Source organism: Halichoeres trimaculatus, unplaced genomic scaffold, assembly GCF_033239565.1.
Source record: "Halichoeres trimaculatus isolate MK-OKI-2021-1 unplaced genomic scaffold, fHalTri1.1 fHalTri1_scaffold_11, whole genome shotgun sequence".
NCBI classification, from domain to species: Eukaryota; Metazoa; Chordata; class Actinopteri; order Labriformes; family Labridae; genus Halichoeres; species Halichoeres trimaculatus.
This window is the reverse complement of record NW_027437189.1, coordinates 11701087-11716885: the sequence shown is the minus strand read 5'-3', so window position 1 is coordinate 11716885 and position 15799 is coordinate 11701087. Positions and strand designations below refer to the sequence as shown.

The window sequence follows — 15799 nt, the reverse complement described above, 5'->3', positions numbered from 1 at the left end:
ACATTTATTCACTTAATGTTTGTTTTTTTATTGTTATAAGATCCCTTGTCTTTATAAAATGAGCTAAGTGTGGCTATCTTTTCACATGTTGAGGAGAATAAAAAGAAAAAAAATCAAACAGAGCTATAAAACATTCAGCCTAATGATACACCGGTAGGACTAGAGAATGATTTTGGGAAAGACTGTAGATTTTTGTCTTTTATCTAACTGTTTTTAATGTTGCTGCTCTTAAAGTTGAGGCGACGCAGCCCATTGGTGTGTTAAAACACTACTCTTTGACTCATACCGTGGAGAGCAATTGCAAGTAGGTCTGTCTGATGCACTGAAATGTTATAAAACGCAAGCAAAAATTAAGGGATGAAAAAACAACCATAGTAAGCATAGAGCATAGATAGTACTATATCTATAGCTACAAAGTATTAGTTATCTACCAACTTTTGTAATTTAAGGCCCACCCAAAACTGAAATCCTGGCTCCAAACCTGCTGTCTCTCCCCCAATAAATGCCAAAAACTCTGTGAATAACTTTGAGAAAATAATGAGTATTCTCATCTATTGACAGAATCTGTTTTTTAAATAAGCAGAAAAGTGCAATTACAAGTCACCATTGAACTAAATGAATGGTGTAAATTCTGTGCAGTTGATTAATAATTAAATATGTTACAACAAAAGAGGGAAGCTGTTACTGCCCCCCTTATACACAGAAACAAAGGCTAAAACCAGATTTAAAAAAATAAATCAAGAACTGTAATGAGCTATATCAAAGCAAAACCATAGACTGTATAAAACATGGACGTAGTCTCGCCGACATCACCTGTCTGTTTCTGAAAGGGAAAATGAAGCACATTGGCTATAGCGGCCATATTGGTAGTGGCAAGGACTTCGCCTACAGCCATAGGGCGCCGGTAGTCACGTGACCCTCAGCTGTGCCTCTTATTGGGGGAGCTCGGGATCTTAATATCCTCTGACGGACGCGTTGGAAAAAATTCACCCTCCTTACAGTGGGAGCCGGTAGTAAAATTGGATACTCAGACAGAAGACCAGCCTTTTGAACCAGGCTGTAAATAGGTTAATTTCTGCTTTGAAAATGGCTTTTTTTGGCTTGTTGTGTATGTGACTCAAGCGAATCCTCGAGAAACAGCAGATTTTAGCACTTCCGCATTGTCTCATATTCTCAGACCGGAGGTTGCCATTTGAGCAAAACCCACAATGCTCAAAATTTAAGAAACCATATCAAACAAACAAAATGGACCTCAGCTTACGTGCAAAAAAAGCAAAAGGTGCTTGGGAAGATAAATCATTGCCTCCAGCACCCCTACCTGAATATAACTAACAGGAAAAACTAAACCTGAGAAAATAAAAGACAGATATCTAGACTACCGATGGCCTCCTGCCCAAACAAATCAACACAACTTAAAATATCAAAACTCAGCAATCTAAACCATGCTGAGGGATGTCAGCCTGGGGAGGAAAAACAAGGTTAAAGGAGGACAACAAAATCAAGCTGCCCAGTGAGTGTGTGTCTGAGAAAGAGCCTCTGCAGCACCTGCTTCTCCAAATCACCTCCTCCACTCAGGTGTGCAACAGGCAGAGGAAGGAGAAAGCCGGGGGGGGGGACCAAGGCTGCATGTTACAACTGAATAATTACATTTACTTCAAGAAATCCCCATATGTAAAAGGCAAGAACCAGGAAATGATCGCTACATTTGATGATTAATGTATGAAACCATCCATCTTTGAGGAAAATAACGGCTTTTCTCGCCACTCAACAAGGCTTTTACTTTAAAAATATCTGGTATCACATGTTTTGATCAACTTTCATTTCACGCTACTTGCTTGCATAACAGATTTGTGTGTTGACATATCATCTTTCCTCCTGTAGGAACATACGTGATGCATCTCTCTGCGTTTGATGCTGATGACAACACCACAGCCAACGGGATGGTGCGTTACCGAATCCTGTCGCAGACGCCGCACAGCCCAATCCCCAATATGTTCACTATCAACAGTGAGACCGGAGATATTGTGACTGTGGCGCCTGGGCTCGATCGAGAGGTTAGTATTCAGAATCAGAAATGTTACACAGAGGTAAAAATAAAAGCAAAAATCAACTTAAATTCTTCATTTTGGGCTCAGTGTAGCGTCCACGTAGTCTGTGAAGTTGGTCTGATGATGCATCTTTTTATTTCTCTTTGAGCGGCTAAGATCCTAACATCTTTGTTTACTCTGATGACACTCAAAGATGCTGCTTCCAGCCACTCTTCACCACACACACACACACACACACACACACACATCAACTCATCTCTTTCTACAGTAAATTGCCCTCTCTGCGGTCACCTTGTTTTTGGAGCTATAAAAGTTGTGACAAGATCCAAATGTGTTTATTCTCACGACATGGATGTGTCAGTGACAACTCTGAAAAGAAATCTCCGAGACAGATCATCCTCCCAAACTGTCACCGGTGACAGACCTATTAACAACACATCACGCTGCAGTGGGCTGCTCACGTTGCACTGTGTGTGAGCGCGAGTGTGTGTGTCTTCATCTGTGCGTGCGTGTGTGTGTGTGTTTGTGTGGTAAAGACAAAGTGGAAATGTCTGAGATAGAATGCCCTTGACACCTGTCAGACAAACACAAAAGCCCATATAATCACATCTACACTCGATAAAACACAGGCAATTGAGAGGAAAAAAATAAAAGTGGAGGGAGCAATAGAACAAAAACAGAGCTGGGCAGACGGGGTATTACCAGGAGTTGGGAGGAAGCGAGTGTGAATTTGGCGGTGCAGATCGGGTGATGGAGACAGAGAGGCAGGATGAGACATAAGGGTGACAGGGGGAGAGAAAGTGAGAGGTGTGTGAGGGAACATTGAGTAAAAATGTCTCAGCTGCTTATTTTTACTCTGTTTTCTCTGCCTCCTGCTAATCTAAGCAGTCACCCTTAATGCAGGATTAAACCCCATTTTCCACACACACACACACACGCATGTTTATTTCTGCAGGAGGCAAATTCACCCCTTTTTCTTTTACAAGCTCAGTTTATCCAAAGTAGCATCAGAAGCACCTTAATTAATAACAAAATATCCCTTCATCAGTCACAGGAAGCTCTAAGTCTTTGTTTAGCAGCCTGTCACTTTGCTATTTTAGTTCTCTTACTATCGTTTTCACCAAAAGCAGGCAGCTGTTTCATTAAAAAATAAACAAAAAGCCTTGCGTTAAAAAAGACAGATTGAGCTCCAAAACAAAAAGCACAGCTAGCAGCCAGCTTGTAAACACAGAGTGTGGTTTAGCAGCTAAAGAGACAGATATCTCCCTGAAGAGTGAAAGAGGGTCAAAAAGAGAACTGAACATTAGACTTTTTCACCAGGTAGACTTAGACACAACTCTGTGACCCTGTAACAGCTGGAGGTCTGAATAAGGAACTGTTTGCTAAAAGTTCCCCGTGGAGTTCAGACCTTTGTGAAGATGCTTTTCTGAGCAGGTCCCTGTGTTTTGTTCTCACACAGTATATAAACACTGGGAAGTTGGTGTAAGCGCACTTTAGTGTTTTGATGCACATTTAGCAGATGGTTTTACTCTTTTCCATGTGATGATAAATGCAAAAACTTACCTGAACAGAAGTTAACTGTGAGGATAAGATTCAAGATTTAAAAGCCCTGTTTCAACAAACAGTTCAGTTAGGTTTGTCCTGGCATGGCACGCATTTTACAGCATTTCCACTGACTAATCCACACAACCTTCTCTGAGGCAAAGCTTGATTGCACTTTGTAACATAGAGCCACATCCCATTCACAAAGAAGGCAAATTGCTGGATGTTTCCAATTTTTGCTCTTTGTTTACTGCGACGTGTTTTTCTTCTTTGTTGGATTTATTAGCAGGGTACACTTTGTCGCACTGCCATGGCATCACATTGTTATTTAACTGATGCAGCTCTCAGTATCTGGCTGACACGCCCCTGAGGGGCACAGCTGGCTGTGGAAACACAAACAGGACCAGGCTTGACTGAGCCAACCTGTACCAAATCATACTGATGTAAACTGGACTGCTTGGTCGAAACAGGGCTAAGGTGTTTGTCATGTGAACAGTGAGGAAGCATGTTTCTCTGTGCAATGAAATACCTCCCTCTCTGTCCACAATGAACGCTGTGCAAGAAAATATTTTTAAAAATGGACAAATAAAGGCAACAAGAAACATGGGATGTGCAATGAGTGCAGAAAAAATAAAATGTATGAAAGAAGAAATACAAGCATAGTGCAAATATAGACTGTACACCCACTGCAATGGGTGGGATCCTTGTGGAAGGAGGCAGCTCTTCTGTGGACTCTGCAGAGGTAGATGCTCTGCAGAGAGGGCCAGTGGAGTCTTAATGATCTCCTCAGCAGTCCTCACCACTCTCTCCAGGCGTTTGCCATCCACAGCGGTAGAACTGCGGTACCACACAGCGATGCAGCTGGTCAAGATGCTCTCAACGATCCAGCTGTAGAAGTTGCTGAGCATCTTGATCGACATGCCAAATTTCCTCAGCCTTCCAAGGAAGTACACCAACTGTTGAACCTTTTATAACCAGCTGTGTGGGGTTGAATGTCAAAGTGAGGTCTTCAGTGATGTGAACACTCAGGTATTTGAAGCTGCTCACCCATTCCCACCATTTCCTCTCCTTCACAATGGCCACTATCATCTCCTCTGTCTCAGTTAGTGTTAGTTAAACATCTACTTCTGTTATCATCAACATTACTAAAAGATGCTATGAGGAGGATCTGTTTTGATTGCACTCCCTCGCCACCTTGTGGTCCAGAGCCCTTTGAACGCTGTTGTAAATTAAATTTTAGTGAGGCGTGTCTTTGTTTTGTAATTTAATGTAGATCGAATTAAAACAAATTTTCTTTGTTTAAGACAACTTTTTACGGGCTATAACATGCGGAGGTAAGGTATTTATCAGTAGCAGCCGGCTATATGCTGTATGCTAGCTCGGTGCTCCACGCATCTGTAGGCTAACGTGACAAGTAAACACTGTCAGTAAAGTACTTCAGTAGCTGTTGACCTGGTGCTCTGAGACATGTTCCTGATTTGTAATGTTAGTAAATCCTGGTTGGCTGTGTCCTGCCAGTCATCTACCAAGCAGAGCTAACTTAACCTCACCCTTCATTTTATTGATAGACTCTCAGGTTTGAACAGACCACTGCAGAATAACTGCTGCATGTGGGTTGGAATAGACATTATCACAGCTTAGCCCCTGTGTTGTAGAGTGATACAGCCCGACAGTTAGGCTCATGGGTCCACCATCACCACAAAATTAGTCATAGAAATAGTTTTTAGCAGAGAAAAACACAGATCTTTGTGTTTTATCTCTTCTCTTTACTAAACTTCGTCAGCCGGCGTGGTGTTGTCATGGAGACCTAGATATGCCGTAGATCAATCAGGTCCTGGATGACCTGAACTGGAAGCTAAGAGGTCACAATTTTAAATAACCTGCTACCAGCATTATTGTTGTTGATAATCTCATTTTAAAGTGTGGATTATGATCAGACAAATATCTAGAAGGGAGACTTTTTCAAGACCACCTTTAAATTCCTCACAGCTCCTTTAAAAGAAAGTCAAAAAAGGCGTTAACTTTGACAGAATCATCTGTTGATCAACTTCACAGGAAGATGCTTCTCTCAGGTCCTTTTGTGAACGCTTTAAGTCAGGACTTTGGCCCTTTGAATCTTTTAGCCCCTCCCTTCCCTTTCTTGACACAGAAGTTTCTATTTTTGTTTGTGCTCCTCCCTCGTGCCTCAGCTGTACCTCCTGCTGTCTCTCATCTCCTCTGTTCTGTACGTTTGAAACATCTTCCTCCTCTCCGTTACCAACTCCCACTCCGACTCTTCTCTTTAAGGTTTCCACTGGTTTGTGGTGGACTTCTGAGAGCTTGTTGACAGTAGCAGACCTCAGTCCTTTGGAGGGAGCTGGGTGTGCTGCCATGCTGCCGCACTGCTGAGAGGTTCAGAGGAGCCCCACATAATTACTCCCTTGTCTAATTAGCGAGAGTGTTGTGTACACGCCGTACACTCACTGATGGGACAGTCAGGCATGCAGTGCCTCCAGATATTAAGTAAGAGAGGTGTGAGCGTTGGTGTGTGTTAATGAGAGAGTGTGTGTGTGTACAAGGTTGGAGTTGGAGCATCAAGATGAGAGGAACCGAGAAGAGCTGTCTAATCCTCCTGATGTGGCGTCCAGGCCTAATTGGGATATTTACCCGGTAATTAGCAGGTGAGAGAGACACTGGGAATGTAATAGGGAATCTCAGTGACAAGACACATTATCCAGGCAGTGAAATCCTGGGCTCCATCCCTCCTACAGCCCATTAACTGCACCCTGAGAGTGAAGAACAGACAGAGGAGGCCACCGGAGAGAGGGAGGAGAATGGAGCTGCTCGACAAAATGCACTCAAGTAAAAAAAAAAAAAAAAAAAAAAACAGAACTATATTTCAGCTGTGTCGTTTCCAAAGATAAAATGGCATTTCTCATTCTGTCTATTATTGCTCTATAGATAGTCCATTAATCCTTGTCAGTTGGATCATTGTCTGCACATTTGTCCATCAGTGGCACAAACCAGGCGATATCTTTGAAGACGTACCCGTGGGGAAGCTTCACAGTTCAGCCTTCAGATGGTGTAAAGTCTGGATACATTCCACCGCAGAGTTTTCAACTCAGCGGAATAAAAGATTTCACCCTCGTAAATCTGTGTTTCAAATAAGACGGTGGACTTCTACTATAGAACACAACACAGCCTCAGCTTTCCTTTTTTTATCCCTCTGGGAGTCGCAGTCTGTAGCTGTTGCCGTAGCCTAGAGAAAAAAGAAAGCTTTTCTGCAGATGAATAACCACACACTCTTTTTTTTCTTTCCCGTTTTTTTTGTCTTTGTACAGAAAGTCTCCCAGTACACCGTCATCGTGCAGGCCACGGATATGGAGGGCAACCTGAACTTTGGCCTCTCCAACACGGCCACTGCCATCATTACTGTCACGGACATCAACGACAACCCTCCCATGCTGACCTCCAGAACTGTGAGTCTCTTCAAATAAGGCAGTGGGGAAAGGGTAACGATCTGGATGGAAAAAGCCTAGAGAGAGGCAGAGGAGAGAGGAAGAAGGGAAATGACCACAACAGAGATTTAAACAAGGACAGTGAGGGAGGGTTATGAGGTGCAAAGGGTAATTACATATTTCCTTGTGGAGGATACACACACAAACACACACACACACACACACACACAGGAGGAAAGAGCTAATCCATATCATCGACTTTCATCAGCAAGAAAACCAGAGCCAGCAAATTGTTAATGATTGTTGTCATGATGGTGATATTTAGAATGATGATTACATTAAAGGAGGTCATTTTTTAGAGCAGGATCAAATTAAAACATGAAGTAATGAACTCAGTGTAATGTGTGTGTGTACACTGTGGTGCAATCCAACAACAGAATCATTAAGAGAGGAAGGAAAAGGGAAGATTTAAGGTTGTGAAGACCATGTCTGCACTTCATCCTGGCTCCGGTCATTTCTCTCGGAGCATCATTTCCCACTGTCAGCTAGGAAAGAAGAAGAAGAAAAACATCCAGACTATTATTTGCATGGTTTTTAAATGGATTTTCTGAGACCTTTCTCTGTTTGAGGTGAGGCAGAGACATTTGTTTGTTTAGAGAAGTAAAGATGGTCCGAAGTTGAGTTAGTGCGCCTGCATTCTAATTCTGTGTTCTGATGAAAAAGTCAGTTTGCTTTTAGGTGTCGGAATAATTCAGCGCGTGTGCTCTCCTATCAGTAGTGATGAGAGCACAGGCCTGTTGGGTAGATAAGGTGCTTAGCTCTGCAGCTGTAGGCTGTAGCAGCTGAGGCGGTATCAGCAGTACAGTATGGGCTCGGCTCTTTGAGGTAGCAGCAGAGGGGTTAGCATTAGCATTTGCCCTGGGGGCTATTAAGACTCTATGATGATGAGTTAGCGCTGGCGGTAAGCATGTGTCAGCCACAGAGCTCATCAGAGAGACGCTACATCACACACAGCAGGAAAGGTACAAAGAGAGGGCAGAGGATGAAGGAGGACGTGCACACAAAGGAGACGCTGAGCAAAAAGGGAACAAAGAGGGGGAAAAGGGGGAGAGGCTTGGACCACCATGAAAAGTCCAAGAACAAAAATGAAGGAAGAAGGAAGGACTAGGGAGTGAGGAAACATAAGGTCAAAGGAGGTTTTTTTTCTCCAGCAGCAGTGATAAAATATAAAATGCCTTGTTGTTAATCAGAATCCTCTCCTGACTCAGTGTTCATTTCTTCTTTAAAATGCTCTGCTGATGTCGGCGTATTGATGATAGAATCCACTAACAGATTCATATTCTCTAACTGTACTCCATCGTGTTTGAGTGCGTTTCCATCATCCCCACAGTGGGAAGTTAATACCATCATGGATACTGATGATAAACTTTATTGGAGGTTTCGGAGGCGAGATGAGCGGAGCACTTTTACCCACTTCCTTCATAAATCAACCACTTTAGCGGTGGGATAACATAAAAGCCATTTAGTTGAGAATGCAGGCCATTATGCAAATATTTAGTGTTTGGAATAAACCCCATAGATCTTTTAGCGTGTCCCAGAAATACAAAGTTTGGGGAATTTGTCTTTAATGTTGATGATTAATATTTCATCACGCCTATCAGAGAGTGGCCTATTTTTCAAGGCAGCAAAGGGAGCTGTATGTGTGTGCATGTGAAGGCTTTGGGTGCTGCACAAATTCTGTGCATTATTTCTGTGAAGATGGAAATGAAAAATGAAAGATGTTTGTCTTCACTGCACACAGTTATCATATAAGGATAATTCTCTGTAACACCGGTGCAGTGCTCTCTTTTGCTTCCTTCCTACAAAGTCTCCTTGATGAAGTCCCCTGTCACTGCTCTCACCCCCTTCTCTCACCTCGACTCTCCCCCACTGCCAAAACATTGACAAAAGAAAGAAGGTGTGGGCAAGTGGGGTTTTGTCAAGTGCAACACGAGAGCCAACTTCATTCTGTCACAGTCAAAGAGCTCTCCGTTTTCTTTGTAAGGCTAGCAGTTAGGGGCAAAAACCCAGTGTCAGACAGTAAAGATTACCAGATAAGCAGCTCTGCTAAAAGACACGCAGTCATTCAACTATTCAATAAACAAATCCCAATAAGCTTTTCTTCTTAAAACAACGAAGAAAGAGCCAGATTTAACACATCCACTGAATAAATCATCTCAAGAGTGAGAGGAAGAAAAAAGCCGCAAGGTTTTCCCAATTGAGATTAAAATGTTTCATTTGAAAATCTCAAATGTTGAATCATAATCCATTATTGACAACAACGATACCACAGTGAGGGCTCAGAAATAAAAGCTGAAGTCTTCGAGAGATGAATCAAAGATTAAAAGCAAATCTATAATGGGCTGAGTTAGAAAGAGCTGCTGGCTTTGGATTAAAAAAAACATTGTTTTCTCGAAAGTTAACTCTCAAGTTAATCGACAAATATCTCATCAACATAAAAATATTAAGCAAATAAAAGCATTTAAAGTGCAGTACACAACCTTTTGCTCTGCATATGTTGAATTGGATTTAATATTTCAGCGTCTAGTTCAGAGCACATCCTCGACGCACTGAAGCGATCTAAAATCATGGATGACAGATTTTTATTTCACTCAGTGAAATGTGCTAACTGCCAACTCTTAAATCCCTGATAGCTGCTACATGCAAACTCAGCCTTTTGCAGTTTTACAGAGACCTCTCCAAAATGTATCTCAAAGAAATGGAGCTCCTGATGAAGATTTTTATGTGCAGGGAATTTCAAAAACTGCCATCCCATGTCAGATCGCCTATCAAAAGAATAAATGTTGATTAGCAGAGCTCTGGATGTAGCCCCTCCAAATCCCCAGCCCATAAAAAGATGATGAGCGAAAGAAATCTTAAACTGGTGTATTGATAATAAGAGCTTTAGTGGACGCTTCAAAGCCTTCCATCAGAACTGGTTAACTCTTGCCCTCAGTTGTTTCTCTTTGCTGGGAGAAGAAGACGCTCGAGGGCCCTTAGCCGCTCAAGAGTCATCTCTGAAGTTTTATTTTATTGAATTGGCATTGGGGAGTCCTTGAACCAAACCACAGTAATAAACCACTCAAGCACACACACACTCACACACACACACTGACTCCCTCTGACACAAACATACGACAGCCGGCCTACTTATCCAATGCAAGCAGTGCATCAGGACCACCCGGACTTGTCTGTTGTCTTAAGAATGTCATTGAGTCTCTCAACAGCTCTCCTGACGCAGCCTCCTAATCTGCCCACTGCTGTCGGCTGTTTGCTGGGTGATGCGAGGGTTGCCAGGCGGGGTATTATGGTCTGTTGGAGTGTTTGGTCTGGGGCTTTGCTCTTTGATATCCTACACTCATATAAGCAGCTCAGTGGCTCTTGCACGCCTGTTACCCATGGTGACACGGTGACTGTGATGCTGCATGCCTGTTGCCTCCAGATGAGATGAAGACACGCTAACTCGGCTCACCGTCTGACCCCCACGTGGTCGCCAAGGAGTCATGGGTTGTGGGTGCGTGGGCGGAGCTGCAGTCAGCTTGTGTTCTGCAGGAAAGCGGTGCAGTCCTCGCTGTTTTGGTTTCGTCTTTGTGGGCTTTATCCCCTGAGCCTGCACAGCTTTGATCAATCCCCACCATAACAGACACATGACAGACAGCAGCTCACTCCACATCAGGCTTATCAGGACAAAGCACATGTGTTTGTACAGCAAGGGGGACAAGTAAAAGCCACTCATATACACTCCAACAGCTGTTTTAACCCTCCCCACTGCTGGATGCTTTCGCCGCATCCTTTTTCTGCCCCTTTGTCGCTCCGCTTTCTCAAAAGAATGAAATATCACCACTCATCAAGGATGGGTCCCCGAAAAAGGCAGAAAAACAATGAAACTGGAACAAAGCTTAAGAGTGTGCATGTGCTTACTGGGGTGCAACTGCTTGTTGACTACTGAGCTGTGCTCAAAGCTAGATCATTAAACTTACTGGACCTGAAAACCTGAAAAGTGTAATGACAAAGGCTGACATGCATGCATACTGTGTCTCCCAAAAGGCTCTAGCTTCATGCAATGTAAAAACATTTGAAGCAAAGATGCTGACCTTTCACCCTGCTCCCTTCAGTTTTCAGGTGAGGTCCCTGAGAACCGAGTGGATGTTGTGGTTGCCAATCTAACAGTGATAGACGCCGACCAGCCCCATTCACCAAACTGGAACGCCATCTACAGGATCATCAGTGGAGACCCATCCGGGCACTTCACCATCCGCACCGACCCAGTCAGCAACGATGGCATGGTCACAGTGGTAAAGGTAAGACACCAGCCTATCAGTGTGCTCTCACTTCCTGACCCCACAGAGGTCACTGTGGGAAGACAAAGTGTTGTTTCCTTTTCCGTTCTGTCTGTCACATCCCCTCTGGACTTCAGCACAAGCAGTAATAATAGACCACAGAGTTAAATGGGGACAGGCTGGGGTCTTTGCCTTTCAGATGCCCCTTTGTGTCCAAATGAGGGATTGGGAGCCACTGTGCCCTTCAGGAGCAGCTCATACGCTCACACACAGACTTAAACACAATGGCTGGCTGGACCACTGTAGCAAATTAGGTATTGATTTCTCAATTACAAAGGCAACGGTTTTTATACACTCATAATGTTCTGGCTGCTGTGGTAAATGGCAGCAACAACAAAGCCGTGTCTTGTAACTACCTGCTATGTTAGTGTTCGACCTCTCAGACACAGTTTATACAGCAGGCTTTAACCGAGAAATGAGAAACATGAACAAATCAGTATGAAATTCAGCTTATGCTGTCTGTCCGTGTGTGTGTGTGTTTGTGTGAAGTGTGTTTGTGTATCCTGTTGAATGGCCTTTGAAATTTTTATTTTTGTTTCCACACCCGAGTGGCTCACTATAAATGTGCTTATTGTGTTGCATGTGTTTTTATGGAAATAACTTGTTTATTCGCGTGACCCTGAGGACCCAGGGGTGCTCTCCTCGTGTATTTGCCTCCCATGCATCACACCTCATGTCCTACAATAATGTTTAAAAAGTAGCAATAACATCTCGGTGTAATTCCCACAGCACCCTGAGCAATGAGCATTGGCATTTTGCTTCTCTTCATTATCTCTAGATGACTGCCTTTTATAATCCATTCCTCACTCTACCCTGATGTAAAATTCAGCAGGCAGCCGGGTAGCCTTAAGCTGCCATGGAGACCCATGGGAGGTTATCAGGAAATCATAAAATGAGAGACAGGACACCCCCTGGGAGAAGAAAAACAAGAAATAAACTGTCTCAACATGTAAACAGAGGGGCTTCTGCTTGCTACGGAAAAAGGGTGCCAGTGTGGTTGCATCAGAAAACCAATAGGTGAAGTCAAGACACAGTAAGAAGGCAATAAATCTACACTTCCTATTCTGATTGAGGCATCTCACATGAAATTGACACCAAGGTATGCAGCAAACTCCCACAAGGGGCCGAGGATCTCCTGACAAACAAGGGCTGTGGTCTTAACTAGAACATGTCACACATTTACACTGCTCTCAGGGGAGTTTATGAAACGCATTCTCATTTTGAATCAAGGTAATAACTCTGTAGACAAACAAGCTTAAATAAAAACACACAAACAGAGCCACTTGCTTTGAATGAGTCATTAAGATATGTAAATCACAGCTTATGATAAACACAGAAGATGACAAGGGAGGTAAAGAGGAGGAGAGAGAAGGGAGGCGAAGGCAGATTCTGGAGGATTGAGTGCTGTAGACTGCAGAGGGCATAAATCCCTGATAGTGAGGCCGGGGGCGGGGGGGGGGCAAGAAGACGAGAGGGCTGGAGTTTGAAACCAGCGGAACAAATTAAGTAAAAGGAAGAGAGGAGCGAGTGAAGCGATACAGGAGAGATGCAAGATGGGATGGCTCATGGGCAAAAGTTGGAAGCCGTGTTATTGACCTCTCACCCCTCTGGCTCCCCTCAGGGTGTGTGTGTCTGAGTGTGTATATGTGTTTTAGTTAGCCTACAGCTATACTCTCGACCTCCCTGTGCTCTGAATACCTCTGGCTGTAGATCAAAGGGCCTTGAGCATGGTTTGCCTGTAAATTTGTTCCCAGTGCACCATGGGGTCACGCACGGCATACACCCATGTGCTTATATTTACCCACATCCAAGTAGAAGAGAAATGCATCCATCTCCTGTGCTCCTGTCAACAAAGCTGCCTGATTACAAACACTTTTTTTTTTTAACAGTGCTAAGAAAATGTCCACTCACATCAGTCAGTAAATGCTATACACTGGTGCTCACAGTCATTAACATCACCATCAAACACCGCAGACACAAGACTTTTGACGGTAATCATCATCCACCCACTTCAGAATGTGGCAGCAGTACCTGCAAGCAGAGTATTCGTTCTGTTCTTCATTTCCTTGCTTGTTGTTGTCATTTGAACCTGATCGTGTAGTCTTCATTAGGAGAGCACAGAACTGTCACTCTGGTTTAGGCTCAGCCGGCAAAGCCCCCTGTAGACTATACACACACAAACACACACACAGTCACTGCACCATGACAGCCCCTATGAATAGACCAAGCCCTGCCGCCTCCTCTCAGGGTGTGTGTGTGTGTGTGTGTGTGTGTATGCTTGTTTATGTGAGTTGGTGAGTTGTTTAGAGAGAATATGGGTCCCATTCATCAGGGGACCACTTGACACTGCATCTGTTCATTTATTGTGTCCTTTATCATCAACAAGGTTCAGCGCGTATTCCCCAGGCAGAAAGAGAAATGTTGACAGGGGTTGTAACACTTTAATGAGCATAATATTTATAGTACATCCCCCATGCTTCAGCACTTGACATGGTGTGCCTGTAAAAAGCAATAATGATGATAATGCTTCTTACAGCGCTAATAATCACTGACTGTACAAGACCAGAAAAATACTCCACTTTTTATTTTCCTTTTCTGTAAATAAGAATGAGTCCTGTTAGTAAATCAAAATCAGCAAAGATTTGTTTAAAGCAGTCAACTAGGGTGGCAGTGGCTCAGTCCATAGGGACTTGGCTTTGCAACTAGCGGGTTGCAGGTTCATGTCCCAGCTTGGACTAAGATTGGAAATAAGGCTGGTAGCTGGAGAGAATGCATTTAAGACTCAATATGAGCCACCATCATCTAACCAGTTCAGAAAAGTTTCTTATTTCTAGATATTTAAAGACAAAAATAAGATCTAAATTGCTTATAACAAGTAAAAAATATGCCAATGGAACAAGAGAAAAGATACTTTTATTAAGATAATATTATAGCAAATTTTCTCGTTCCATTGGCAGATTTTTTTTTACTTGTTGCAACCAATTCAGACCTCATTTTTGTCTTTAAATAACTTATAACAAGACATTTTCTGGACTGAACAGTTGAATGTGGCTCATATCAAGTATAACAAGACAATTTTTACTTAAAATAAGACACCCAATAAGATTTCAGATTTTTGCAGTGTGAGCACAGTTGAGAGGCTCTTGAGCAAGGCACCATACCCCAACAGCTCAGTAGTGTAGGTCACTTTGGACAAAGCGTCTATTAAGTGAAATTCTTTTTGTTAAAATTGTTTTATACACAATCAAACCAGTACAATGCTAAACTGAAGTGGTTGGTTTGAGATTTTTATTTTTGGTTGTGTTGAACTTGATTTGTTTAATAGTACACCAAATGTTTTAGTCCCATAAAAGCTGGAATATATGATACAACATTTTTACATTATGTTATAGAATATGTGAAATTTACCTAGTGAAGCTAGGGGGAACCAAAGGAAGAAAAGCTCAAATGTACTCTCGACCCACAGGTTCCCAAACTTTTCAGCTCCACATATCCCCCAAAATAGTGATGCTGGAGACTGGTGACCCCCTGCAATTGTACATCAATAGGCCAGTCCTAAAACAGGCAAAAGAAAGAAAAAAAAGCAACAAAAACAACTAGGCCTGAGATACTGCATTTAGCTCATCAGTCGACACTCAGACTGCCTGTTTGCACACATTACAATCTTGTGGAAACAAAGAAATGTGGGAAACATATTAAAAAATGATCTGTTTCCATTGTTTTTGTATGAAATTCAATTCCTAAAAATGCAAGCATCAATACTTTTGTTTTTGGTGGGCATTTTGCAACCCTTCTATCATTTTTTTGCAGCCCCCGCTTCGGGAACCACTGCTCCAAATCTTAGTTTTGTCAAAATAAATGACTGTTTATTCTGAACCACATTCTTGGTTTTTCATCATGGGATTTTCTTTGAATGAATGTAGGACAAAAAAAAACGTGTATAAAGTCTAAACTCAGTTTTTTGTTTTTTGTTTTTTTTTTTTACCCTCTCTTCTCACATTCTCATTCTCTCATTCAGCCGGTAGATTTTGAGATGAACCGTGCCTTCATGCTGACCGTGGTGGTATCAAACCAGGCCCACCTAGCCAGTGGCATCCAGTCCTCGCTTCAGTCCACTGCTGGAGTCACCATATCCGTCCAGGATGTCAACGAGCCCCCTTACTTCCCTACAAACCCGAAACATATCCGCTTTGAGGAGGGCGTTCCTGCTGGCACCAGCCTGACGACCTTCTCAGCCTCAGATCCCGACCGTCTACAGATGCAGCAGACAATCAGGTACTGAGTGAACACAAAGGATTCTGCTGAAGAATGAGCTTCTAGAAAGGGCAAATTCTGACATTTCAATAGCGATGCCTTAGTTTAATTTTCTCTGGTGCAAAATCATTTTAAATCT

General features: G+C 42.9%; 1 protein-coding gene across 2 annotated transcripts in view; it reads left to right on the top strand.

The window, feature by feature from the left end:
- Positions 1 to 15799, top strand: part of LOC141799037 (cadherin-4-like) — a 283324-nt gene that overhangs the window by 241631 nt on the left and 25894 nt on the right. For both annotated transcript variants that reach the window (XM_074681080.1, XM_074681079.1), the window contains 4 exons: positions 1882 to 2054; positions 6911 to 7048; positions 11182 to 11367; positions 15425 to 15681. In XM_074681080.1, coding sequence (XP_074537181.1) covers positions 1882 to 2054; positions 6911 to 7048; positions 11182 to 11367; positions 15425 to 15681 — 754 coding nt within the window. The remainder of the gene's footprint in view (positions 1 to 1881; positions 2055 to 6910; positions 7049 to 11181; positions 11368 to 15424; positions 15682 to 15799) is intronic.